General features: G+C 44.7%; 2 protein-coding genes and 2 non-coding genes across 4 annotated transcripts in view; all 4 read right to left on the bottom strand.

Annotated features, from left to right (window-relative positions):
- Window positions 1-11,220: 11,220 nt before the first annotated feature.
- Window positions 11,221-13,532, bottom strand: tomm20a (translocase of outer mitochondrial membrane 20). Its single transcript, XM_034151980.1, has 6 exons — window positions 13,376-13,532; window positions 12,992-13,038; window positions 12,819-12,900; window positions 12,390-12,532; window positions 12,062-12,132; window positions 11,221-11,772 (listed from the first exon to the last, which is right to left on the bottom strand). Exons 1-5 carry the CDS (start codon window positions 13,497-13,499, stop codon window positions 12,088-12,090), a joined length of 441 nt encoding a protein of 146 aa, XP_034007871.1. The 5' UTR covers window positions 13,500-13,532; the 3' UTR covers window positions 11,221-11,772; window positions 12,062-12,087.
- Window positions 11,872-12,002, bottom strand: LOC117499998. Its single transcript, XR_004557751.1, has one exon. It is a non-coding gene; the product is annotated as a small nucleolar RNA SNORA14 (small nucleolar RNA).
- Window positions 12,207-12,337, bottom strand: LOC117499997. Its single transcript, XR_004557750.1, has one exon. It is a non-coding gene; the product is annotated as a small nucleolar RNA SNORA14 (small nucleolar RNA).
- Window positions 13,533-13,935: 403 nt separating the features above from the next.
- arid4b (AT-rich interaction domain 4B) overlaps window positions 13,936-24,346 on the bottom strand; it is a 41,282-nt gene continuing 30,871 nt past the window's right edge. The window contains 12 exon segments of the mRNA XM_034151979.1: window positions 13,936-16,173; window positions 16,298-16,444; window positions 17,160-17,402; window positions 17,518-17,628; window positions 17,761-18,262; window positions 18,264-18,988; window positions 19,125-19,332; window positions 19,410-19,494; window positions 20,487-20,669; window positions 23,447-23,649; window positions 23,756-23,954; window positions 24,230-24,327. Of these exon segments, the coding sequence (XP_034007870.1) occupies window positions 16,022-16,173; window positions 16,298-16,444; window positions 17,160-17,402; window positions 17,518-17,628; window positions 17,761-18,262; window positions 18,264-18,988; window positions 19,125-19,332; window positions 19,410-19,494; window positions 20,487-20,669; window positions 23,447-23,649; window positions 23,756-23,954; window positions 24,230-24,327 (2,856 nt within the window). The 3' untranslated portion in view covers window positions 13,936-16,021.

Here is a 24,346-nt window from a genome sequence, read left to right as displayed (position 1 = left end):
CTTTATTTCTAGGAACGCTTCCCAGAAATCTGACACGAGAGGGCCGTACATTGCCCAACAATCCTGCTGAACTGACATGTATTTGCAGAGTAACCGAGCCCTTTATCACCGCTCTCTCTCTTTATCCTACGCCGCCGGGTGCGGACGTGAGGAGTAACAGTGACCTCATGGTGAGTGGTGTAAGAGAGGCTGGAAAACCGAGCCATGTGAGACAAATGAAAGTGCTGAGGCGCCGAAAAAAGAGCCAGTGTTTCCAAAGCATGCAGATATAAAAAAAGCACCCGGCAAAAGTCACATGTCATGGAGGACAGACAGGGTCCGGACTCTGCGTGGTAAAGGGCCAGATTTGGAGGGGGAGGTGGGGTTTAGAGGAGGGGGGTGGGGGGGGGATCTATTCCAGTAGAGAGAGAAAGGTCACAGTGTAAGCTGATAAAGGCAGGAGGCAGAGCTTGGGGCTTCTTCCAGGCCAGCTAGTCAGCTGACGCCTGCAGCTGTGTTTGGAACATCAATATGAGCCTTGTTCACCCCCCCCCCCCCACCCCCTCCTTCCCTCTAAAACACTCTTTCTCCCTCCCTCTCCTGCTCACTCGGCATCCCCTCTCCCCTCCTCCTCTCCCTTCACGCTGTTTCCTTTTTTTTCCCAACTCTGATTTATGAAAGTAGGGCATGTGCCCATAACTGCTGCATCAAGGCACATGGCTGAGCCTCCAGAGGCTCTGAGGCTCTGTTTACATCAGCCCAGACTACTGCACCGCATTGCACAATCGCCACAGGCAAGCTCTGTTATATAAAGACGGGGCCACGTTGGCTCCATTGTTTTTGTTTTTCTGTTTCGCCCTGCCTCCACCTGTGATTCCTGAACTGCACACAAATCAGACCCTCTGATCTTTGATGCTTAACGCAACCTTTAGCTGAGGACTGAACGCGTCGACCTGAGCGTCAAATTACCCTTTTCCCAGACTGCAAATTCACCCAGCATGTTTGGATCAAACGGCTCCATGGAACATCAATAGCTGTGAGGTAGATTTCAGCTATGTTCGCAGGATTTTGGGGGGCTTTGTGTCGCTCGGAGGCTTATTGTCTATGGTGAAGTATTGGAGCATGAGAATATTCTAACAAAAGAAAGCTCTGGCGAGTGTGAATCGAAGGGCGTGCATGTGTTTGTTTGGGGATGACAATTAGTCCCAAATGAAGCACCAAGGCACTTCATGATCCGTTTCCATGACAACAAATCACACTGCTCAGCCTGCGGTAGACAGGGAAATGTGTTGCTAATGAGCGCGGACAAAAGCCTTTGAGCCGGAAGCCCGAGACAACACTGATAGCACAGTAAAAATGCATAATCATGCTGTGAGTCTGAGGCAGGAGGCAGATTGAAGATGATTCACGAGTGAGCAGGTCAGAGATGTCATGGATATTAAAGAACATATCATCGTGCTTTGTTTTGAACCATCTCGCACACAGGAGAGGTTTTGTGGGTGAAGCCTGGAACAATCCTAACATGACCAGCTATTATTAAAGAGTTGATTACAGGCCATGTTTCCACTGTACAGAAAACCATGAAACTGAGCTCAGTGCAACCTTCCCTGTCCGTATGCTAAACCAGTGCTGACTCAACAGCAGGCCACTGGGTTCAGCTCCATATCCGAGCCCCCTGAACCAAAAGGACACACGATCATTTACAGCCCAGGGCTTCGGAGCTGGACTCTTTCCGATATTTCTGCCTGCTTCTGAGTCATTACAGGCTGCGTGCCCTTTGTGTGTAGTGCTGTTAGAGGTGGGGTCAGCGCAGCAACACACACTCATTACTGCCAATTTTCTGTTCTTAAAAGGATTATCAGAGCGGCTGCTGTTTGGTATGCAACACATCACTTATTTTGTTTGTGTGCCTTTTCAAGAGACTAGAGCTGCTTTGTTATGCACCCAAAGTATTAATATTATCTGGCAGGCAGGCACAGAGAGAGAGAGAGAGAGAGAGAGAGAGAGAGAGAGAGAGAGAGAGAGAGAGAGAGAGAGAGAGAGAGAGAGAGAGATAGTATGCAGCTAGAGAGAGAGCTCTAGAGAGCGAGGACGCAGCTCGAGTCTCTACGGCATCCGATGCGTCTCTCTTATCTCTCGCTGCTCTCTCCTCTTCTCTTCCTCCTCTCTCCTCTCTCTCCTCTCTCTCTCTCTCTCCTCTCCTCTCTCTCTGCTCTCTATCATCATATCCCCACATTTTCAATCCGGAGCTTTAACCTAAATAAACGCTTCTTTTTTTTTTTTACCCTCATAGATATTTCCCCCTCATGCTCGCAGTCTTTGTTGCTCGCTGTAACAGAAGCCCTCGTATCCTTCCTCCCTCCCACCCTCCCTTCCTCCCACTCCTCAACGCCAACGCTCCTGTCCTCCACTCTCATAACTCAGCTGTTACTTGGCAACATGGTCCCAGCTGAACCCAGCATCAGCCGTGTTGCCATGGCAACGGAGCGCACACATGCAGACACGGTAAACATGTTGGCTTTCACTTTTCCGCCGGTGCTAACATGCACAACAACATAAAAAAAAACCCACATGTGTATTGGGCTCTGACTCGCTGCCGTAGCATCCATCAAAGGAGAAACGGACAGATGAATCAATGTGGGAGAGATTGCCAATATATTCTCCGTGCACCTGCAGCATCTTTTACACATTCGGGGTAAAAAAAGGGAGAAATAGATTTGGAATTATGATGTGATGGATTGCTGATTGTGCACAGTGATTCCTCATTGGAGAATATCCATCTGGCTGCATTAATCCACCTCTTCATCTTTTCAGTTTCTCACCTCCTATGTTTGTCACGCATTGCGTCATTGTACATTCACGGCCAAGATCCGCTCACAGCCTCGAGCGTATGGATACTCGGGGAAACAAACCTCTTCTCCACGCTCTGGGTAGCACTGCATCTGTCGCCATGGCAACCAGATCCATCATCTGCAGGGAGATCAATTGATTCATTATTAAGTGAGGCGCAGCCCTCCTTCTCTGCTTCCAGTTCACGTCTACTTACTCTGCCTTCAAGCATCCATTATTGCCCACTCGCTGGGCTGAAGAATAGAGAGCTGTCAAGTTTTCCTCGTAAGAAATACAATTCAGATTTCTCTGGAAAAACGGTGTGTTTGTCGACCAGCTTGAGAGGCGGGAAGAGTAAGCACATAGTACAAGATGTTCCCTTCAATCCGTCACACATATGATCAAAACCAGGTCGGATCACACTTGTTAGGGAGGATACATTCACATAAAGCGGCCATTCCTACATGTGTTAGATATTGTGAATGAGGTGGAGGAATAAGGGCGTGAGGGTCTTTGTTGTACAGACAAGATGAATTAGCATCAGCTGAAGCTTAAAAAAAAGGGGGATGGATAAATGTAATGCGACACACTTAGCCTGTTCAAAACACTGCTTTCTGGAGCAGGGCATTTATAGCTGCCGGGGAAGACACACTTTGATGATATCCCCTCTTATTCCAGTCTGTCCTCCATCGTGTGGCTGCACACCTAAGTAGAGCCTGGAGGCACTGGGATGGGTGGGGGGGCTTCAGTTTTCTAGGAAGGAAGGCTAAGGAAGAGGGGTAAAGAAAGGAAGAGAAACGTACATTATTGGAAAATGTGCGCTAAATGGATGATGTCAGCTGCGGCACTTTGACATTTTAATGTCATCTCTGAGGGAATTACATCATTAGCCCTCTTTCCTGGCCTAGCTCGATGCTGGGAAACCTCCTAATGGATGTCAACAAGCCGTCCCTGTGGAAGAACGGAGCAGGGGGGGTGGATGTGGTGATGGTGGGGGGTGGGGGAACTTTCTCTGAGGCCTCACGCTACGCATCATCTGGACTGAAAGCCTACAGTACATTTCTCCCCATGAGATTAACTCAATCTGCATTGCCTTACTTATCGGACAAAGTGCGATCATCTGCGAGCCCCTCTCCCCACCAGCCCCTTACCACTGACCCCAAATGACCCGGCGTGTAACAACCTCACAGTGGAGTTGTTTGTTAATTATTGCATGCATTTATAATTACAGGAGCACATTGAGTTGGCAGCGCGCGAGCTTCTGCAACGATTGTGCTTCTTTCAATTTGAAAAGCTGTCAGGGGCAGCCGCCCAGAGATCACATGCTGTATCCAATAATTGATTCATTAATCATCTACAAGCCCATTAAAATTCAAATCAAGTCCAAGAATTCTGGGCGAAACTAAATGGTACAGAACTTATCCGTCTGATTGACTCCCTCTACTCTACTGTGAAATAATTTATGGAGAAAAACACCTCAAACTAGGTAAGGATATAAAAAGATAAGCCTTTTATATGCTAATGAAAGTAGTACTGCGGTTTGAAAACAAACATAACGAGTCGCTCATATTTCAGGCAATAATATCCTATCATCACAGTAGCTGCAAATAGACTCCAAACAACCATGGAGGGAGATCAAGGCTTTAGTAAATAGGTCAGATGGGGGGTATTGACGTAGTTCAGATGAATCTCAAAGCAAACCGGGGATGTGTTTCTGCACGCTCACACGGCAATATGCTGACACAAATCGACAGTGTGTGAAAATAAAAGAGATGAAATGGGGAAGAAAATTGTGAGAACGGCCTAATCAATTCCATGTAAATGTGATCAGACAGAGATAATAGAACAATGTCTGGTTTCTTCAGCTGCTTATATTGATAGTGAAGGATGGCTGCATGGTGGATCATCTCAGCCTTGAAGAGGATTTGGCGTTAAGTGGAAAGCCGAAGGATAGGAAAGAGCGGCGTGGCTCAGCAGCTTAGGTTCACCGAACAATCACAAGTCTGACCGGTATTTCAAATGGATTTGGGCGGTGGACAGAGGGAACTCATACTTCCAGAAGGACATAAAAAGAGCTAGCGTGAGAATCAGATGTTGCGAATGACGTGACTCCATTCTCCGCGTTGTCCCTCTTAAAGACTTTCTTTTGAGAGTCAAAGCCCGACTCGCTGTTATTATCTTACGAACTATGAGCCTGTAATCTCCGTCCCCAGTTCATTGAGGAAAGCAGATGTGATGTGACAAATCCGGGGCCCCAGATGACAAATAAGTCAGGAATTTGCGTTGATAAGCACCACTCACTTCATGGTGCGGCTTCCTTATAGACTGGAAATGGCGGGATATCTGTTTCACCCTATTTGATGCATTCTGCTCTGTTGAGACAGGATTTAACATCAAAGCATGACCCAGAAAGACCCACCACTGGCCAGACTCATGATCAGATTGATTTATTCTCTTCCTCTATGACAGCTTTACTTTCACGCAGGACATTACCTTTAATGTATGGAGAGTCACTTTTCATGCATCCTACAAAAAAGCAACCGGTGCTTCCTGTTTGTCAATTTGAGTAGTTACTGTTCTCTGATTTCTAATCATGCAAACACATCCAACTGAAGACAGTTACATAAACAACAGAAAATGTAAAATAGTTCTGCATGCACAGGCTGTCATCAAAATAGTGTGCATGAATGAATAACATTAAACGAGTGGGGCAGATAAGCTACCCCCTTATGTGCTCGCCTCAGATTCAGATTTAGCATTGCTTAGGGAATTGATGAGACACAGAGCTCAAAGCCAAAGTCTTCAAAGACCGCAGTTACACAAGATGCAAGGCGGCAAACCCACTTTGTAGTTCTCGGGCGAACGAGTGGGTTGTAGCTGCCGAGCTACACAGGGTGATACAGCAGCAGAGTTCTGCGAGACCAAGAAAAGACGATAAAATGGAAAAGTTACAACGAGGTTACATCGCATGTAAAGGAGAACAGAAGCGATCTTTTGTTGTTTCTTTTTAAGGTGATTGTAGTTGTGGGAGTCGGAGTTGCTCTATCATGTTTCAAGGTTAAGCTCCCCTTTATCGTTGCCATAAAATGTAGCAGGTGTGGGAGAAAGGGAAAAGCAGGAGCGCCAAGGGGAAGGAGAAAAGAACGACTCGCAATAACAAGAGAAATACAGAACTGATGGTATATTAGTGCGAGTTTCATCACATTCAAAATCAGGTTTGTCATTTTGGGAAATATAATTTTTCATCTTAGAGTTAGATGAGAAAATCGATTCCACTCTCATGTTTGCATGCCAAATGCTAACATTAGCTTAGCATAGCATAAAGACTGGAAAAAGCTATCCAGGATCCATACAAAGATGGTGAAATCCACAGGGGTTACAAACTTTGTGAACAGGAAACAGTCTTCAGTAAATGGTCTGGGTGTCCAAACTACGTCCTGGGGGCCAAATGCAGCCCGCGGAGCATTTTGAATCGGCCCTCATCAAATTAAAAAAGTATAATGGAATATGGCCCACAAATGAAACTTGTGCTTGTCTTTTATTGTACTTCTTAAATATAAATGTAAAAATATATTACCCAGTAGTATTCATGTGTTAATAAGACCTATTTCTCCTCATTATAATCAATCTGAGGCTTCTGTTTTAAGGGATGAGCTGCCAACACTCACAAGCATAATTTAACTACATTTGATTGATTTAGATAGTCTCTCACCTCTAGTGAGTGGCCCAGCCCTTCGTATATTTCTCTTTATGTGGCCCTCGGTAAAAAAAAACACCCCTGGTCTAGCACATCATCAAAACTATTTTTAAACTTCGGTTAATAGGATAGAACATGTTAGATCCCAATTCTGTGCGAATTTTTCAAGAAAATATGTGCTTAGCTTTCTGTCCGAACACACCTTTAGAGCCACTGCAGATGCTATTTATTAGCTTTTTTCCAGCTGTTTCCAGTCTTAATTCTAAGCTAACTTCCTGCTGCTGTGCTGCTGTGCTGCTGCTGCTGCTTCTAACAAATTGGTAGCAATCTTGTATCCTAATTCTTGGCAAGAATTTCCCAAAATGTCAAACTATTAATACAAAAATTGTAGATTTTTATCTGACTATTGTCCTATCCTGCAATGGGAGGTTTCCAGTTTGGAATTGTTGCTCCTCATGAGAAACCATTTGAATCCGTAGCAGCCCCAGGCCTGTTGTGAAATAGCATTTCCCATTACCACATTATTATGTTGCATTGTTAATGGCAGTCAGCAGCAGCAAACTATTTGTCTTGGTAACACTGAGAGCACTTAGCGGAAGTCGAGGATTGCTACATTCTTGCGGAGGCCCCACATTCCCCAGAGCCCCGCAGTGGGGTTGTTGTAGCTCGTACAGTTCCCCCTCTGCCACCCCCCTCCCCCTCTGCCACCCCCTCCTCAACCCCCTCTAACATCCAGCTTCCTGTGCAGCAGCATGGCCGCTCAACCCTTTCCCTTCCCTGCACCGAGCTCGGTCAGGCTCCAGCTCCTTGTACCCCGCCGCTCCAAATACATTATTTACACTCCCCCCCTTCTTTCAGCTCAGCTCAAAAGAATCAGGGCAGAGGGAAATAACACCACTGTATACAAATCCCCCCCCCCTCCCACCACCACTCTCCTCTCCCCCGAGCACTGACACACACACACAGGCTGGACCCTCCCTCCACCAGCACTGCCCCACCTGCTCTATCTTTTCTCACTCTGCGGGATGAAAACACAGTGCAGGACTGGACTGCGACAATGGGAAACTCTGTGAGGCCCGCGCCCTCCCATTAATCCCCCCTGACATGCCTCCCGAGGGCAGGGATTTGCTACAAGTCAATGCAGGAGACCTACAGTATGCAAAACAAGCCTGTCTGCCTCTCTCATGATTTTCAAAGCCACTGCACTGCACTGTGAGACAGGAAGGCAGATCAGAGAGAGAGAGAGAGGGGGAAAACAAAATAACTGTGCACACAGTCTGCTCAGTTAACCCTTTCCTCACCCTGCTGCTCAGCGTACGTGTCACTTCCCTCTTCTAGTTTCACTCCTAGCCTAGATTGCACAGATAATGCTGATGACAGATGACAGGATGAGAACTGATGCTGAGAGATATATTTTTGTCTTCTTCTCCCATGCGGCACTGCTGCTGTTATCCTCTTTGTCTCCCCTTCATGACAAATCCAGCTCCAAAACAAGGCTTGTAACCAGACCGAAATTTAAAAAAACAAACACGCAACGTAAACAGGAATTCACAGACGGGTCATGTGATGCACTCTCATGCAGTGCTATTGAATTTCCGCCTTATCAGGGATCTAGTGATGAGGAGATAGGTGGAGGCAGGGTGGGGGGGCAGGATGGCATTAGAGAGTGTTGGGTGGAAGGGGGGGTTGGCTGTCCACACCCTGCAGCTCACACTCACTGGGAATGTAAACAACAGAGATGAATAGACAGGCTGGATTTACACATGGAGGAGGGAAGAAGCCTGCATGGAGGAAGGGCAGCAGGAGAACCAGAGGGATGGAAAAACAGTTGACAGTAAAGACACGGCCCCACAGAGGAAGAGAAATCCGCCAGGATTTGTAGCCTGCTTTAGATTCACATGATTGGCTCCCACCCCCACTCTTTTTTTCCACCCATCCGCAGACCCTTTGAGATGGAAAAATGGGTCATCTGTGTGGAAGTTAACACTCCGAGCACGTACAGTGCTGCTTTATTTTAAGGACGTGCCTTGGAATTTTCTCTCTCCTTCATTCCCTCACTGGTGAATGACACAGAGGAGAAGGCAGTTGGTAATTAATATACCGTGTTGCTGCCATGCACACAAGTGGCAGTGCAGAGGAGAGCCATCTTTATTATAGCAGCCTGGCACAGCATGGACATGTCTCGTATTTCTGCCCCCTCCATGACAACGTACAGTAGGCTGCAGACTCTGCCACACCAGCAGTGACATCAGCAACAGGGCATCGGGCTGCTGGGAAAAACATGTTCCTAAACAAAGACGCAGGAGCACCTCCAGGCCTCTTTGCACGCCTCCACCGAACAGCAGCAAATACCTCCCTGTGAGGTTACTGCTCGTACACTCTCCAATGGTGCAGCATTGTGTAGCTTTGCAGAGCTACGTGAAGCTGCCATAGCAACCGCATACAACAGAGTTATTTCTGGCTGCTTTAAAACTCCCAAACACAGCTGCTCCTACATAACCAGACATCTCCACCCAGCCAATCTGTGCATGTATGGCATTCAGAGCAGTAATCAAGCTTTGACATTCAAACTCACAAACTGGAATAACAGAGTGAAGGTGATTACTGCTGTGGGTAATTTGTTGACAGGATTTCCAGTAATGAGTTGTGGAGCTCAAGTGATTACAATATTCCCAATACAACGTTTGACATACGTTCGGCATCCATGCAAACAAATTACACTCTGCAGTCTGACTGTTTTGCTCGACCTTATCCTGGGATTTTAATGTTGACTTCAATCATTTCATCCGCCTGTAATGAAGAAACAGTCTGTGATTGTGAGCACATTAGAAAAATAAAAGGATTACAAACAGCCAAAAATCACCCCTCCCGAGCACATGGTCTCTATGCTTCAGGCACAGCCATTGTTATTGCTGTCAACTGGAGCTGTTGTGCTCTCTCCATTCAGTTGTCCTTCACTACAGTCTGCTCACCCTGCCTGGAGCAACACTTCCCCCTACTGCACAACAAGAGGGAGTTTCTTCATCTCCCTGCCCCTGCTTCATCCGATATGAAGAGCTGACTCATAACCAATTCATTCAGACTCAAATAGAGCAGAGATGCAATTAAAAACAATTAAACTAACAGAATTACAACCAACACCTTGTTGATTGCATTCATTTCCTACTCAGGATTAAGGACACAGAGCAGGGTTTGTTTTTTTAAATATATGCTGTGTCATCCTGAATTCAAACAGTGTCATGGGTGTATGTCAAGGCCCCTTCATATTGGCATGCAATCAGAGCATATCATACAGTGCTTCTCAGCTCAGCGGCAGAGTGTGTATTCATGCAGTCGCTGGGTGTCTCTCAATGTCGAGGACGCTTGCTTGGTAGCACATGTCTTCCGAGTCACTTGCTTCAGAAGCGAGGCAAGAATCCTTCCTAGCCTCGGAAAACGAAGAATTGTGGAACAGGCTAACAGGTGTGCAGGTGTGCGTCATATGCGAGGCCCCGCCTTAAATGGAGCCCCATTTCCGCCAAAGATTTGGAAATTGGTCCGTGCGCAAAGCATTGTGGGGATTTTAAGACCGCGGAGTCTACACATGTGCAGCCTAGAAATTTCTCACTACGAAGTACACCGGCCTCGGTAGAATTCCAAGTATGCTGGACATTGGAACAGGCCTTCGGCGGCACTCGATGACGTAGTATGCTTGAAATAGTGGCTCTGGAGCAGCCTTCCTCGGCATTGAGAAACACCCCATGAGTGTTTATTTGCAGGAGGGAGGGGGGTGTGCAGGGGTCTGAAATCTGAACTCCCCACCCCCAGCTCAAACTACAGTCTGTTATTTTTCTCCTCTGCACTCCCCAAAGGACAGATGAACAACGAGTCACTTCTTCTGCACACTCACTCCAATGCCAGACTACTCTAGACAGGCCTTCTCCTTTTTCACCGAATGGCAAAATAGCAGGAGCGCCGAAGAGAAAGACTTGCAGTGAGCACATGAGTTCATGGAAACAGAACACCGTCTACCATTTAGTCTTCACTCGACATTTCTGGGCCGCCGTTCAATTTTCATTCCTAATGTAGAAAAACTATTTCCCCCTGCTCTTGTTTCCTGGCAACCTCCAGGCCCCGGTTTCTGTGGCCAGAGCCTCTAAGAAAAATAGCTGCAGACAGGGATAAAAATAATTACAGCTCTATTTGTCTTCCAAAAGACACACTTTCAACTAGACCTACTCCCTTCCCCTACAAGCTGCTCCACTTTCGCTCTCTTGAACAGACAATAAAGCCATTCACAATAAAGCCATCGTGGCTAAATGTTCTCGCACAAAACTCATATTTCACAATGCTGGCATGAAACGGACACTGTACTCGCAAGAGGAAAACTCTGCCTCGTTCTGGCAGTGTTTGCATTTCATTAACACTCAAATGAGGTCAGGACGCAATGTTTTATGGTACTTTTAACATTCATAGATTTATGGATCCTAACCATTTAGTCCCATGAGATTGCATTCAACACCATCCTCCATACGAGTAAAATGTGTTTCCGTCTAAGAATTTATTTTTAAATCCAGAAGAATATTGTCCTTTCCTTCTGCACATAACACTCACTAAACTGCAAAATGACTTCCAGACGGATAGAAAGTGACCATAATCCACATTGAAAAATGCTGTAAATTCTCCTGTGCATTGCTACTGCCATCTAGTGGTAAATGGAAACTCAGAAACTTAAGTGTGTTTTCATTTTTTTATTGTAGGATTTTACACACAAAAATATGACCAGAGATGCAAGACTGAAATATAAAAATAAAATTATTCGACAACTAAATAGTGCACAAAAAAAGTGTTGAGTTTAGTGAAGGCACTCTTAAACACTTCACATGTAGAGTATGTGCACAGCAATAAGTAACAATTTATTTACATATGTGGTTTTCTTTATTAAGCACATAACATACCAGCAGAATAAAGCACATTACTTCTGAGGGAAATTAATAGAATGATAGAAAACAAGAGATCTGGTGGGAACAAGATAAGATGGAATGCGTTTCACCACTCCTACAAACATCACCCTGCAGGCTTATTTCACCTCGGAGTGCCATGATAAAAGAGTGATCATTCACCTGATGTCCAAAGGTCAAGCTTAGCCATAATCACTCACAACTGCAGTCACACGCCCCAAACAGTGCACAAACATCAGTATGAAGTAGTCAGAACATCCGAGCAATCTCACCCGCAAGCGCATACATTCGACTAAATCTTCGTTACAGACGGAGAGCTGATGATCACTGAAAAAAAGAGAAACATCTTTGAGTATAGCATTCATTCATTATTAACAGCTAAATGTGTGTACAACTTTCTCACAGAAAATTAACAAACATATTAGCATTTGTCTTAGAGGTGAAATAACCAAGAGCTACTGACACTTGTCTCTCAGCTTTGGATTCTAAGGTTTATCTTGCACCCTTTCTTGTCCCAGAGACCACAAATGCAACCAGGGGGTTTAGTAAGGATGCGTCTTAGCAACAACTACAAATAAAACACATTTTTAATTAAAGTGTAGCCGGAAACGCATACCTAGCAGACTTCCATCGAGAACACTTTCATTCAACGTCATCTTCTGATAAAGGCTGAGAGTTGATGATACGCTGAAAAACAGAAAAAAACATTTCAGAGGTTATGCCATTAAGTTTATGGCACTCATTTTTTTGGTAATGCTGGCATTTGTCTTAGAGGTGAAATAACTAAGAGCTACTGACACATGGCTCTCAGCTTTGGAATCTAAGGTTTATATTGCACCCTTTCTTGTCCCAGAGACCACAAATGCAACCAGGGGGTTTAGTAAGGATGCGTTGCAAGAAATACAAATGTAATCTTTTTGATAGGAGATGCAGGAAACCCTTACCTGGCTGATGGTGGGCAGTTTGGTGAGCAGCATTTGGAAGACTGGAGGTGGCAGCGTCTGCTGGAGCACCTGAAGCAGCTGCTGAGGTTGACCACAAACTGCAATCGCATTCGTCAGGTGGTCTACGCCTTTCTCAAAGTCACCTGGAAGTAGGGTTAAAGAAGGTTTAGAAATGTATGAGAAATACAACTGGGGTCGGCTTATATATATAATAAAAAAAAAAGGTACAGTTACGTTTTAAATGGCTTAAGTAGCCACTTGCCTGATGGAAATTTAGTACAATACACAATTTAGCAGAAGTACTATAACTACATGGAGACATATAGTGCTGCACAAATTGTGTCCTTGAAAGATTTATGTTATTTTTTTATGTACGGGTGTATCAGGCACAGAAACATAGCTTATAAACTGAACAGACAAGTGGCTTACCTTGTGAAAGGAGCTCCTCTCCAAGCTGGATTTCTTCCAGAAAGAATTTCTGAACAGCTTCCGCATCCTTCAGGTCAGGTAGCTTCAAAGTAAAAAAAAACAAAACACAAGTTTTAAAAAATGCCCATTTAAGCAAATTAATACACACAAATCTAAAAAACAAGTTGTCCTACCCTTGCCAGTCCAGACTTGTCACTAGACACATTTTGTTTTCTTCTACCTGCGAGACAAAGATAGCTTTAGATAGATGTACGTTAACTGTGCTTACAAATCAAAGGCACGTGGTTAAGCTAAGCTGTTAGCTACCGCATGTTTCTATGCACGAGTTATCTAACCTAAGACTTATTACCTTAGACAAATAAGTTAGCATTAAACGTAATTAGTATCTACACTACAACCACTATATTTTAAAAAGACATCGTAGCGTTTTGTCCATTAAGACTTTTAAAAAATATGTTCCTCGTGGCTTGTTTGCCACATTAAGGCTAACGTGCTATGCTACATGTTGCCTGTGCACTCAGCTACCTTTCTCTGCTCCCTCTAGCTCAAAAACTTACGTTCACGTAGTTTTTCTTTGAAGCCAGGGTCACTCCGCCGTTTTCTGTCAAAATAAATACAATATGCGACGAAAAGGCCCCCACACACCCCGGCCACAACTGCAGCCGTCCGACCGCTCGCCATATCTGAGACTATTGAGGCGAGGCACGCTGCTGAGGAAGAGCTGAGAGGAAGTGCGTCCACCATGACGCAGTTATAGTTCGATTTTGCTTCCGGTTAAACATGGCAATGCCAAACTGTAAACAAAAGTTGAATACTTAATTTGAAATTAAATATTACAAGGAAAATTTGTTTTAATCATCAAAAGCCACTTAAGGCCTTAAAAAACAGAGAGCTTTAAGTCTTAAAGCAGCATTTACATGTTCACTAACTTTTTATTTACAAGTCATTTTGGATAATAACTAGTTAATATTTAACATTGCATCCTATTTTAAATGTTCTCACTGAAACTGGGTTAAATAAAGCATTACGTTCAATAAACTAGTAAATATAAGTATATGAAAATTGTAATTGAAAACATAATTGGTAACTTCCACCACTGATGGCACCAGACACGATGAATACTTCACAAACTATGGCATTTATTTCAAACAGAGGCTTCTGCTTTGCTTACATTTTTACAATAAATTACACAATGACCATCGTCAGATGAGCCTAATAAATACTATTGAGCATTTTTCCAATAAGCTCCATTACTCTCTCTTAATCTATGGTCCAGACTAGTTTCCATATACAGGTTCATACAGCTGTAGCTTCAGGCCATGTACAGGTTGGGAATAGTTTATCCTCATCCAAAACCCCCATTATTCTCTTACAAGTACAAGCTATAGAAAAAAAACAGAACAGTACAAACTAAAACAAAACGTAAAACTGAAAAGGGTAGTTTAACTGATGAAAAAAGGCAAAACATAAATGAACTCAAAAATAAATCTCTTCCTACAACAGAACAAGAAATAGGATAAAAGGAAGAAAAAACATGCTTAAACCCTCAGTATTTACACTCAAACTGCAGTTAAAACCGTAAAACTGTCTGTACAGAAAGGTACATATTATTAACAGTGCAAGATATTAAATAGCCTGACTCAAAACACTTCTCAATATACAAATGTATAACAAAAGCATACAATTACATACAAGTGCCAAACAAAATGTAACTTCAGGTTATCATACAGTAGGGGTTCTATACAAAGGAAACACTGGAGATGTCTTCAGAAATGTATACACATGTCACTTTATGATATAAATGCACATTTACAATATCTTTACCTTTTAATCTGGTCAAAGTACAGGAAACAGAACCAAACATTTTTTTGGTAGGGATGAGTATGAGAGGAAGCTGGCATGTCATTTTTGATCATGAGTAAAATTATAAAAGAAATGCCAAAAGAGTATGCGTTGCTTTATTTAACAAAGCAAAAAATATATACTTAATTAAGTAACTTCATGTTTGTTTGAAACACTGAAAAATGGGATTAAGCTTCATTCATGTGTTTTGCAGCACTGAGCTGCCTTCACGTTAACTTGATCCAGTTGCAAATCTTCAGTGAAGTTGATGGGTCCAGGGGAGATTAAATAGGTGATGGAAACATCAAATAAAGCAGATGGGCTTTTAAAAAGGCTGATGAACTGGAGTAATGTGACCAACTCCATCATTGCACAGTTTATACTGCCAAATTTAGCAGTTACACCCAAGCTGGATGAGTATTCAGTAGTAGATTACGGGTGATCCAGTTTAGGAGTTCTGCTTTTACAATTATACTCTTTAAATATTATTATAACGCTGATAAAAACCATCATTAACTGTCAGCCCTTCGATGCCTGTTCTCTCACACAGCGTTCAACAGTCTTTTTGTCAGGAACACATTATTCCGGCTGACGCTCTGATTTGAGAAGAGGATCAGGAGAAGAACAAGTGCTGTCCTTTCTCAAAGTGCCCCATGGAAAAGAACAAAAAGGCACTACAATATTCATCCACAGAGGCTGTCAGTGGACTTATGATGGTCTGAAACCCTATTCTTCAATCCCGACTCGACCCATTCCAAACAAATACAGGACCACGTGCCTGTACGTGAGAGGAGCATCGTCAACCACTTGAGGTTTAACCACACAAAGGCCTTTTTTGTAATGAGTGTGGACAGAGAAACATGGCGAAGATACATTATGTACGCTCTGCCAATGTGGCAGTGTTTCTCTGAATTCCTCACTATAGAATGGCGAGCACAGGCTGTACCGTGTTGAGCTTTGAGGACAGAGCACGGAGGGGTCGTCCCTGGAAATCAACCCTTACCAATACAACTTTATCAAATGGAAACAATTATTGCTTGCAAAAACAATTCTTATAAATGGTTAATTAAGAAGAGCGCAAAAGACAATATTGTAATTCTATTTTTTCGACAAATGTTATCCCCCTAAACAATCTTCATAAAAGTGCACTTAAGTGCCATTAGCTTGCCAAGGAAACAGTTGTCAATAGAAAATAGTGCTTGATTCTTGTTTTTGTTGTTGTTGTCTCTGGTCTGGTTTTTGTGCCCCAGTTGGTAGAGTTAGCAGGGTGACTTGTCCGTCCTGTTGGAAAGGAATGGGGGCGTTGACCCCAGGGTGCTGGTTAAGTGCTAAGTGCGGTGGCTTTTCGCTGGTTCGTCCTGTCACCTGCACTCCACTGATACCCCAGAGTTCTGAGAAGAAGAGGATGAAGATGACACCGGGGGGTCAGCCAGTGTCAACATGACTGCCGCAGTCAGAGAGCTGGAGGACGGGGAGGAGGAGGAGGAGGACGAAGAGGAAGCTGCCACCGTGCCTGCAGGACAAGAAACAGCGTTTGGTTATGGTAGGCATTAACCCAGATTGTTACATACTAATTTAGGAAAATGTATTTAAACCCAAAAAAATTGCGTTGTTGAGATCACAAAGAGCCGACTCACTTTCCCGTTCCTTCTTCTTCATGCGTTTTCGTCGTCTGTCGATAGAGGCTACCTCAGACTTGAGGGAGAGGTAGTGGTTCCTGATGTCCTGCAGCTTCTCCTGAAGAAATGAAATCCTCTCCAGACTGCTCATCTTCTCCAGGTCAGCTGAGTGGAACAGAAATAATGCAATTTAGCTGCTAAAAGGAGACCCTACAGGTGAATAGGGTTAATATCAATTTGAAACTTCTTCTGTGGATGTTTTACATGAAGCTAACCCCTTTTTGTATAACATTTTTTCCATGATTTATTATTAAAATATATCATAATTTTGTTGACATATCAACGTTTAAAAAAATAATTAATCATACGTTTAAAAAAAAAAAAGGATGTTTGGATATCCATAATAGAATACAAATGCTTCCTGATTTGAAATATCAAATGTTCTATAAATTAGTCTACAAATGATATATGAACAAACCCCTCAGTCAAAGTATAAGTCTTCATCTAATTCTAACTTTTAGTGACACAATTAACAATTAGAGAAGTACAATTAACACCTTAATGAACATTTTGGATGTTTACTTTTCACTATTAATATACTCCCTAAGAAAACATGTTATGGATGCAAAATAGCCAAACTCTCAAATCCGACCAGTGCATGAAAGAAGGCAGTTTTTGCCTGCAGTGTTGTGCCTTAATAGGGAATTGACATAAATGTATATGAGACTTCATTTTAATAAATATAATTAAATCAGTTGCGAAATTGAAGAAACAGTTTATACATATCAATTAAAAAAGACTTTTAAAACACATTTAAAATTACCGATTCAATACCCTCAGGCATAACAAATTACTCAACGAAAAATCTTGTAACACTTACACATCTGGAAGCTCCACTTGTACACGCGTGGCGATCTTCCATGGTGGTCCCGGTGCTGGCTGTGGTCGGGGTCACCCTGCTTGTGGTACTTATGGCTCGAGGGGGGAGATCGTCCGCGAAGCTTAGGCGATGTGACAGCCTTCACGTCTGGCATGTTGTTCTTGGAGGCAGTTTGTTTGGCAGTGCCCTCAACAACTGACTGGTCTTCACTGTCACTGCTGTTGGCTGGAGGAGGGAAGACAGCTGAAGGGATAAAAAAAAAAAAAGAAGCAAAATGTCATTCTCTTTATCCACCTGAAATCTGTTAAAATGTCAGGTGGGAGAAGGTACTGCAGGCGTTTCAAATGTGAAGGCTTACCTGTCTTCCTATTCTTTTTGGGAGGCACACCAAGGCTTTTGCGGTTTGGCTTGTGTTTCTTTGAGACTACGACTGGCTGTGGTTCTTTCTGTCGCTTTTGACTCACAGAGGCTACAAAGACAATGCAAAAACACGGTGAGGGAACGGATGGACAGTGAAATTAGTTTCAGCGTGTATTTCTTAAGTACACCATCTTAAAGAAAAAACTATTATTATGTATTGAAAGAAAGATGGCTGTTGTACCTTTGGACTTCTGTTCACTCTCCTGATGGCTGCTGCTGCTCAGCTCGAGGCTGCCGCTGCTGCTGCTGTTGCAGGACAGACTGACGTCAAACCCCTTGGAGGGGGAACCCGCCCCCTCATCTTGGGGGAGATCTGGTAGCTCCCCACCCAGACTCTCCACTTCCACCGTACTGCTGTCTGTCTCACTGCGCACGCCTGCCACTTCCTCCTGTACGGGTCCTGGGGGAAGGGGGTCAGAAACCGGCTCTGAAGGCAGGGCGGGGGGTATGGACGGGGGCGGGGAGGAAGGTTGTGCTGGACAGGAGTCTTCCACGGCGCTGCCCCCTCCTCCTGAGGGCGACTCGGGCGTTGTTGGCGGCGTGTTGAGCACGGAGTTACTGCCGCTGCTAGGAAACTCCTGCAGTTTGTCGTTCTCCATCTGCTCCTCCGAGGCTTCGTCCTCGGGACCGGCCTCCTGCTCGGCGCTCGGCTCCTCCAGGGATGGCGGTGCGGGTGGGGGGGGGAGAATTGGCCGCCTCCGTGTCCGAGTCGGAGAACAACTCTTTGAGAGTCTTCTTCGGCCACTGGGCCTGGATGCTGGACCAAACGTCCTTTTGGCCTTTGGAGCGGACAGCTGGTCGTTCCTCCGCATTCCCAGACACTTTGGCCCTCTTCTCAGGAATCTCCCAAAAGCCAGCTTGCCGGCCAGCTTTGGTCTTCTCCTTCATCCCGTTGTATTTCTTGGAAGGCGAACCTTTGGTTTTTGGCCGGCTTCGCTCGCTTTCCTCAGCCTTGGACTCGGAGCGCGCTGCACCCTCATCATCTGAGCTGCTGCTGGACAAGCCCCCCCTCTCCTCCCCGGGGCCCGTAGCTCTTTCCGCTAGCTGCTTCCTGGGAGAGCCTCCAGGCAACCAGTCGGCACTCCTTGTATTCCGGGTCTTCGCTTTGGATTGGCCTTTTGGGGTCCTCTCCACTGCACCGTCAGATTTCCTTTTCCTGTTGCTCACCTCTCCCTCAAACTCGGCCTGACTTCTCCGCTTCTCGGCACCCTCTGGACCAACTACATCCGGGTTCTTCCCTGAGACAGAGGAAGGTTTGGATGCTTCAGGACCGTCCCAGCACTCTGATGTGTGCGAGGCCTCTGGTGGTGGGGCCTTTCTGGGGCTGCCCCTGCACCCAGGACGATCCTCCGCATTACGTTCGCCCTCCTCGTCCTCGTGATCACTTTCGTCCGTGGACATCTCGGAGGCTGAGGGAAACGAGAGAGAGCTTGTGTTAGTTTTAGCAAGAAATCAACAGGCATACAAAATGCACCACTTCATAGAGACACAATCCTAAGCTGCTGTAAGTGTGCATAAGGACTACAGCCTAGTGAGTGTTGCTACCTTGCAGGCCATTGAGGATAGAAGTAATTTCTATAGACTTGACTGGAGACTGCTGAGTCCCTTTGTCCTCACCCTCGTCCATCTTGGAAAAGACATCCTGGCTCAGGCCACATTTGGAGCGCGCGAGGCGGTTAGCGTTAGTCGAAGGGCCGAGGCCGTCTCTTTCATTGAGCCTGTCCAGCCTGTCTCTCTCCCTCTCCGCTTTGTTCTGTTGGGAATGCAGCAAAGTCAGCGATTCACTCCATAAAATAAACCAGGTTGAGTTCAAATGTAACCAGATCATACCTTTATCTTTTTGCGATGCTTTATTTTTTGTACGTTCTTATTTGCCGGGCGCACAATCTTCTCTGCTTTGATCCATTCATCATATCTAAAAGAAAAAAAAGAAAGTACAAAAGACAAGAGACAGTTTTATCATTTGGATCTCTGAGAGGAGCAGAAGAAATATCCTCTCACACCACCACCACCACCACCTCCACCCACCACACAGACGCCTCTACTGTCTGACCCCGACATGTTGCTGTGACACAATAAGCCAAAAAGGAAGAAATCCCATGGTGTTATGTGGAAAAAGACAAAACCTTTAACGATGAAGAAAGAAACAATATTTACACCGACCACCACACAAATCATATTCAACAGAGTTCCGACAGTACCAAGGGTGCTACGTGGGTCGTATGAGGAAAATGAAAAATAAAAAAACTTTCACAACATCGCACACGACAGACACAATGCAGAGAGAACATCCCGCTGTCTTTTATAGAGTGCTAGAGGACCACACAACGACATTGAAGACAATGAAATGCTATTTGCACTAGTTCACCTCTGTGTCATGGTACCCTAACACTCTACTTAACACTGCATTAACCCTGACCCGCTGGGGAGGGGGGGAGAGGGTTGAGAGGTAGAGGTGAGTGTAGAAGCACTTTGGTTGGCCTTTTCAGAGATCCAAAGGGAAGCTCACATTGAGATATTGTAGTTTTAAATGGTTTAATAAAAACCCCCTTGTTGGGTATTTCCAAAAGGGGGTTCAAATTCCGCCTGTCTGCAAATTAAGTTGAGAGACAGACAGGGGGATTCAATCAAAACTGAGCGAGGGAAGCTGAGGAATGAACCCCATCAACCCACTACTCAATTCGGTTTCCGCCACTAGATGGCAAAGTGTTCTCCATAATCAGAGTGCTGACAATGGATCAGGTGAAGCAGAACTGTGAGGAAGGGATGTATCTGTTAATGCTGAGGGGATACCCATGTAGCGGTTAATCCCTTGAGCTGAATTGACTGTTTAGTGATGTTTTTTTAATTTGATTTTTTTAGGGTGAATATAGACGTTAGGTGATTTCTCCCCAGGTCCTGTCTTACCTGACGTTCCAGCCACAGTAGTGCACCAGGTAGAGCACCTCTCCCCCCTCCACGTCTGCCTCTTTCACAGTGGCCTCGTACGTCTTCAGACTGCGGCCTCGCCCATACCTCACCTGCACCTTCATCCCCGGGGGGTAACACTCAAACTCCTCCCCTTCCTCCCCCTCCTGACTGCTGTCATCCCTGCAAGAAAAACAGTTCAGCACTTTCCTGACCCTAGGCTGCCCCGCAGAGCACCACCCACATCCGCCCGCCCCGACTCGACTACCTGCTGCTAGGAAGCTTGATTTCTAATTTACTTTGCTCCACCCTCGCCTTCCCTGTCCCATTACAACACTACGCCCTCTTCCTAGAAACAAACTTCCCATTTATGTCCTGCCTTAACTCCAGTGTAACCTACAGCAAAACTGCAGAATAAACAACTGTTCATTTACAGCAAGCCAGTCAAAGAACAGTACATGGAGTAGAATAAAACATTCTTTCATGGCAAATAAAAATAATCTTGCATGAGGAAATAACACTACTGTTAGGCTGTCTAACCCTATATCCACACACAACAACAACATACTTGGGATTCTTACTCACAAACACACACGCACGCTGTAAGAAACAAAAGCAGCCACAAGGAGGAGCTAGTGGGAAACAGTCAGGAGATGTCGAAGCTGGAGGGTGTACGGGCGGTGCAGGAATGCCAGTAAGTGGTTGAAGGCGCGGGGGCCAGAGGGGTGGGTTAGCACGGCAAAGCACAACTTGGCAGGCAGCGCAGCAACTTAAAGCGAGGCTACAACGCTGAGAGGAAGCACGGGCTACCAGATCAAATTTGGTCTGCTGCCACAAAAAACAGCTACAGCACAGAACTCCACACAATCCCTCTCATACTAACGGTTCAGAGCGGGTGCCCGACTCTGCTGGCAGCCGACTCTCTACACAAACGATCAACAAGATGCAGTGTGACAACTGAAGCTGTAACCACCCTAAAGACACTTCAAAATGCCTAATTATGTTTGAAAACACAATGCTGTTTTTCCACAGACCTTCTCCACCCCTCAGTGATTAATATGGTCACCCAACACAAACAAGTACGGAGATATACAAACATTTAGAGCTGCAAAAATGTGTCGTATGATCAGATAGTCGAGCCACAGAAAATCATTTGCAAGTATTTCAAAAATAGATTTTAGTCTTTTAAAAAAAATCAAACATATTCAGACACATTTCTGGACTGTTGATTGGATGAAACAAGACAATAACTGACGATGTGACGGACAATTTCCAAAGTTTTCTGATATTTAATAGCTCAAATTAATATAAAAAGAACTGCCAGCAGAATCTTTGATTATCATTAAGGACAATAATCATTAGATGCAGCCCTAAGCATGATCTAAAAGCATCAGTTGTGTCAGGAATTGTTATTTCCTCAAAGACCTGCACAATTCAACTTCAGTCAATGTGCCTTATTATGCATTTAAACATCTAAAAGAAAAGAAAGGCTGCAGTGTCAGTCCAAGTGGGAAGTACACTTTTCAATAAGGCAGTTCATTAGGCTTCATCAAGATAAATAAAAGACGGTAAATAGAACTCAGGCAGTTACTCAACCATCACTGTCGGACAGGAGTTTACTTCTCCATGCTCTCATTAATATAAATGAATCAACACCATTTTCCTATTTAAGCTCATTGAAAAGAAGCTCTCACACAGTCTGTACAGCCGGGATGAAAGTGATGGGGTCAGACTGCAGGTCCGGATTACAGGAAGTAAACATTGAACAGGTCTGATACCATCAGGATAAATCAGATCAGCCCGCAGGCTGTCATCTGCCGTGTGAATCTGTAAACCCTCACACTGCCACACTATCACAGATCCTGACACAGCCAAAGGAGCAGGAAGCCTCCTGATTGTCACAAAGTCCAGGTGTGATGGAAATCGGCATGATCATACTGCTGTGAGCCCATGGCCACTGGTGATAAAAAACAACTACACAGAGAGGGGTGCCAGAAGCAAAAATGTGTGATAAGAACATCTTAAAGTAAAAAAAACAGAAGCAAAACTGTTGCTGTAGTGCTTTTCTTCTAGCAGCCCAAACAACCTTAAAACAAGTGTCAAAGATGGGTTGGGGGGGGGGGCGTGAACAAACAGGTCAGAGAGCAATCGTCTTGATTCTCTGGACAGGAAACAACAGCTACATTTTAGCAAACCAAACAACTTTTGACTTTCCACAACACCGAAAGACACTTCCTCTAAAAAGGCTACTGCCTCTGAAGCACTATCTTGCGTCTAGTGTGCTAATGCATCAGTGACAACACTCTCACACACATGGAACACTTATTAAAGCTGAACATCAAAAAGCCAAAAAATGAGAGAGTAGACAGAAAGGGAGAGAAAGGAGGAGAGAGAGAGAGAGAATGAGAGATCAGGGAAAGGTCAGAAATCAAGAAGCACAGCCATGTTGTGTGAGAGAGGCTGGCCACGGCTAGACAATCCCAGCCAGAGAGAAAGAAAGTGGGAGGAAGAGAGAGAGAAAGAGACAGAGAGGGAGAATCTGAGAGAGCACAGCATGACATGCCAGGTGAAAAGGTAGCAGTCGGGCTTTTGGTGCTCTAAGATGTCTCTGCCAGCTGATGCCGACTAAGCCACGAGAAATAAAAATAGCAGAGGGCAGTGGGTAAGAGCTTAGTTAGAGAGAGAGGAGAGCAGCCCTCTCTGTTAGCAGGTAGAGGTGGATTGTGGGTATACGGCTGGGTATTAGTGTCATTAAGGTCAGAGGAGACCTCATCTGCTAAAGGTCTTTTTAGATTTTTACTGCCACCAAGGAAAGTGTTGGTCAATGGTCAGATTGAATATTCACAGAGTTCTTTCACCATGCAGGAGCTCTGCACGGAGCTTGTGTTTGTGCCATGAGGAGATTTTTTTTTTTTTTTTACCACCCTGGTGGAGGGAACCATCCATTTCAGACCACCTACCCAGAGTTGTCTTTGCTCTCCTGCTCCTCGTCGCACTCCTCCTTCACGCTCTCCCCCCCGAGGCGAGCCGTCGACGAGCCCTCGTCTGCGTCCCCATTGAGGGGGCTGTCTTCTTCCTCGTCATCGTCGTTCTCGCTCTCCTTTTCATCTGTTTTTATTGGTTCGGGCTCCGTTTTTTTCCGGGTCAAATCAGGCTTCTCGTCCTGAGAGGAGAAGGATTTTATTATAATAAACAAGGGAGGCTTGTAATAGTGATAGGATTACAAGAGAAATAATTATTTAAATCAAATCATATTTAGGGAAATGCACCTTGCAGACGATAAGCTGTGTGCTACTCGGTTCTCCATCCACCGGCGGTTTCTGCTCCTCTGAGCTGGAGGAGGGGGCATGTGTTGCTACCGCTTCCCCCTCAGACTTCACTTCCCCCTTGGGAGCCTGCTTAAGAGGGAGGTCCATCCTGAAGGTGATGGCAGTGGAGGTGCAGTATTCTTCAAATCCATTCAAGTACCTGGGTGATAAACAGTATTTGTTTAGAATTTGCAGAAATGTCACAGCTCCTCTCATACACATTCCATCACTTATGGCAAAGCTATGTAAAATGGTAACTTCTATGTTTTGGAAACTGGACTAATTTATTCTTGAGGAATTTGAAAAGGCTGTTAAAGAAATACATCTAAATGGACATTAAAAAGTTAAACATACTTGAACTGCTTGTTAGTGTAAAACAACAGAAAAAAGGTGAATTTGCCCAACAGAGTAAAATCTAAGAGCAGCTGTACATACTTGCGGTAAGCACATTTGACATTGTAGCCAGCGGCAGAGTTGAGCACAGGGATCCCCAGATCCTGATAGACCAGCTTCCAAACAGCGCCGCTTTCAATCTGCTCAAACAGGGACAAC

This window comes from Trematomus bernacchii, unplaced genomic scaffold (genome assembly GCF_902827165.1).
Source record: "Trematomus bernacchii unplaced genomic scaffold, fTreBer1.1, whole genome shotgun sequence".
Classification (NCBI taxonomy): Eukaryota; Metazoa; Chordata; class Actinopteri; order Perciformes; family Nototheniidae; genus Trematomus; species Trematomus bernacchii.
The sequence above is the reverse complement of the archived record's forward strand: the minus strand, read 5'-3'. Positions and strand labels throughout refer to the sequence as shown.